The sequence below is a fragment of the Corvus kubaryi genome, unplaced genomic scaffold (genome assembly GCF_017639235.1).
Source record: "Corvus kubaryi isolate FWS band 111438036 unplaced genomic scaffold, C.kubaryi_AGA036_p1.0 37003, whole genome shotgun sequence".
NCBI classification, from domain to species: Eukaryota; Metazoa; Chordata; class Aves; order Passeriformes; family Corvidae; genus Corvus; species Corvus kubaryi.
In genome coordinates, this window is record NW_024581007.1 from 54,118 (window position 1) to 55,900 (window position 1,783).

The 1,783-nt window shown below is 71.0% G+C and overlaps 1 protein-coding gene across 1 annotated transcript in view; it reads right to left on the reverse strand.

The window, feature by feature from the left end:
- LOC121660936 (low-density lipoprotein receptor-like) overlaps nucleotides 1-1,783 on the reverse strand; it is a 32,501-nt gene that overhangs the window by 30,065 nt on the left and 653 nt on the right. Inside the window, exons 2-3 of the mRNA XM_042020543.1 lie at nucleotides 391-771; nucleotides 69-194 (exon numbers count right to left, since the gene is read on the reverse strand). Coding sequence (XP_041876477.1) covers nucleotides 69-194; nucleotides 391-771 — 507 coding nt within the window. The remainder of the gene's footprint in view (nucleotides 1-68; nucleotides 195-390; nucleotides 772-1,783) is intronic.

A 1,783-nucleotide genomic window follows, 5' to 3' on the forward strand; every position in this document is an offset into this window, starting at 1 on the left:
CCTCTGAGCCCCCTCAAATGCCCCCAAAGGCCGCCTAAGCCCCCCCCGGCCCCGCCCCCGCCCCGTACCGTCGGGACATTCCTCCTCGTCGTCGCCGTCGCGACAGTCGGGGGTCCCGTCACAGGCCCGGGCCCCGGGAATGCAGCGCCCGTCGCGACAGCGGAGCTGCCCGAGAGGGCACGGGGGGGGCGCGGCTGGGGAGGGGCGCGGGGGGGTCAGCGGGGCAGCGACAGCCCGGACGTCCCAGTGCCTCCCAGCCCCTCCCAGTGCACGCACCACATCCCTCCTCGTCGGAGCTGTCGCGACAGTCGCGGGTCCTGTCGCAGCGCCACCGACCTTGGCCCCTCCCAGTCCATCCCAGCCCCTCCCAGTCCCTCCCAATGCACGCACCACACCCCTCCTCGTCGGAGCTGTCGCGACAGTCGGGGGTCCCGTCGCAGCGCCACCGGCCGTGGACGCACTCGCCGGAGCCGCAGGGGAACTGCAGGGGGGGGCAGGCGCGGGGAGGGCGGGGGGTCCCGCACAGCTCGGGCTCCTCGTCGCCCCCGTCGCGACAGTCGCGTTCGCCGTCGCAGCGCCAGAGCAGCGGGATGCAGCTCCCGTCGCGACAGCGGAAGTAGAAGGGGTCGCAGGGGGGCGGCGAGGGCGCGGGGCCGCAGCCCAGCTCGTCCTCCCCGTCGGGACAGTCGCGTTCCCCGTCGCAGGCGAAGGTTCGCGACAGGCACGAGCCATCCCCGCAGGGCAGCTGGTCCGGGGGGCACGGCGGGGGCGCTGCGGAGGGGAGAGAATCGAGCCAGGGACCCCCAAAATAGCCCCAGGAAGCCAAAATATCCCCTGGGACTCCTATAACCCCCCCGGCTCCCCACTCTCCCACCCGGACACCCCCCGAGACTCTCCGAGCTTCCCCCCACCCCGCAAGGACCCTCCAAACCCTCCCCGAACTCGGGGGGTCCCAGGGAGGAAAGTCCTAGCCCGGGGTAAGGACGGAGTGTGTCAATCCAGGGGGTCGCAGTCCCATTTTCGCGGGTCCCAGAGCCATTTTCGGGCTTCCAGTCCCATTTCGTGGGGTCTTGCCCCTTTTTGAGGGATTTTAGCACCATTTTGAGGGTTGCGGTCCAATATTGAAGGTTCCGATCCCATTTTGGAGGAGTTTGACCCCACTTTGGGGGGGTTCCGGTCACATTTTTGGGGAGTTTTAGTCCCATTTGTTGGATTCCGATCACGTTTTTTGGGGGTTCCCGCTCTCATTTCGGAGGATCCCGGACCCATTTTTGGGTGTTTTAGCCCCATTTCGGGGGGTCCCAGTTTCCTCCCCGGCCCCACCCGGGTGCGCCCTCCCCGCGCGCCGTGCTCTGATTGGCTGGCGCAGGCTCCGCCCCCGCGGGTGGCCAGTCTGGGCTCAGCCAATAGGAGCCGCGTCCGCCGCGGGGCGGGGCGGGCCGCGCGCGCTGATTCGTCCTACCCGGGCCAGGGGGGCGGGGCCTCCCCGCGCGTGGGGCGGGGCGTGACACGTGGGGGGGCCCGCGGGGGCTTTGGGGGTCCTGGGAGGTCACGAGGGGGTCACGGGGGGGCCCCAAAGCCAAATCCCCACCCGTGGGAGATGCCCTGGGGGCGGGGCGGGGCGTCCCCGCTTTGGTGGGAACAAATCGCCTCTCGGGTGGCGACCCCCAGTGCCCCCCCCCCCCCGGTGTCCTTCACCCCCTTCCCAACCCACCCCCCCGGGGATTCCCGGTGCCCTCCCCCGCCCCCCCACGCGGATCTGGGCGTGGAGTGGGGTCCCCCA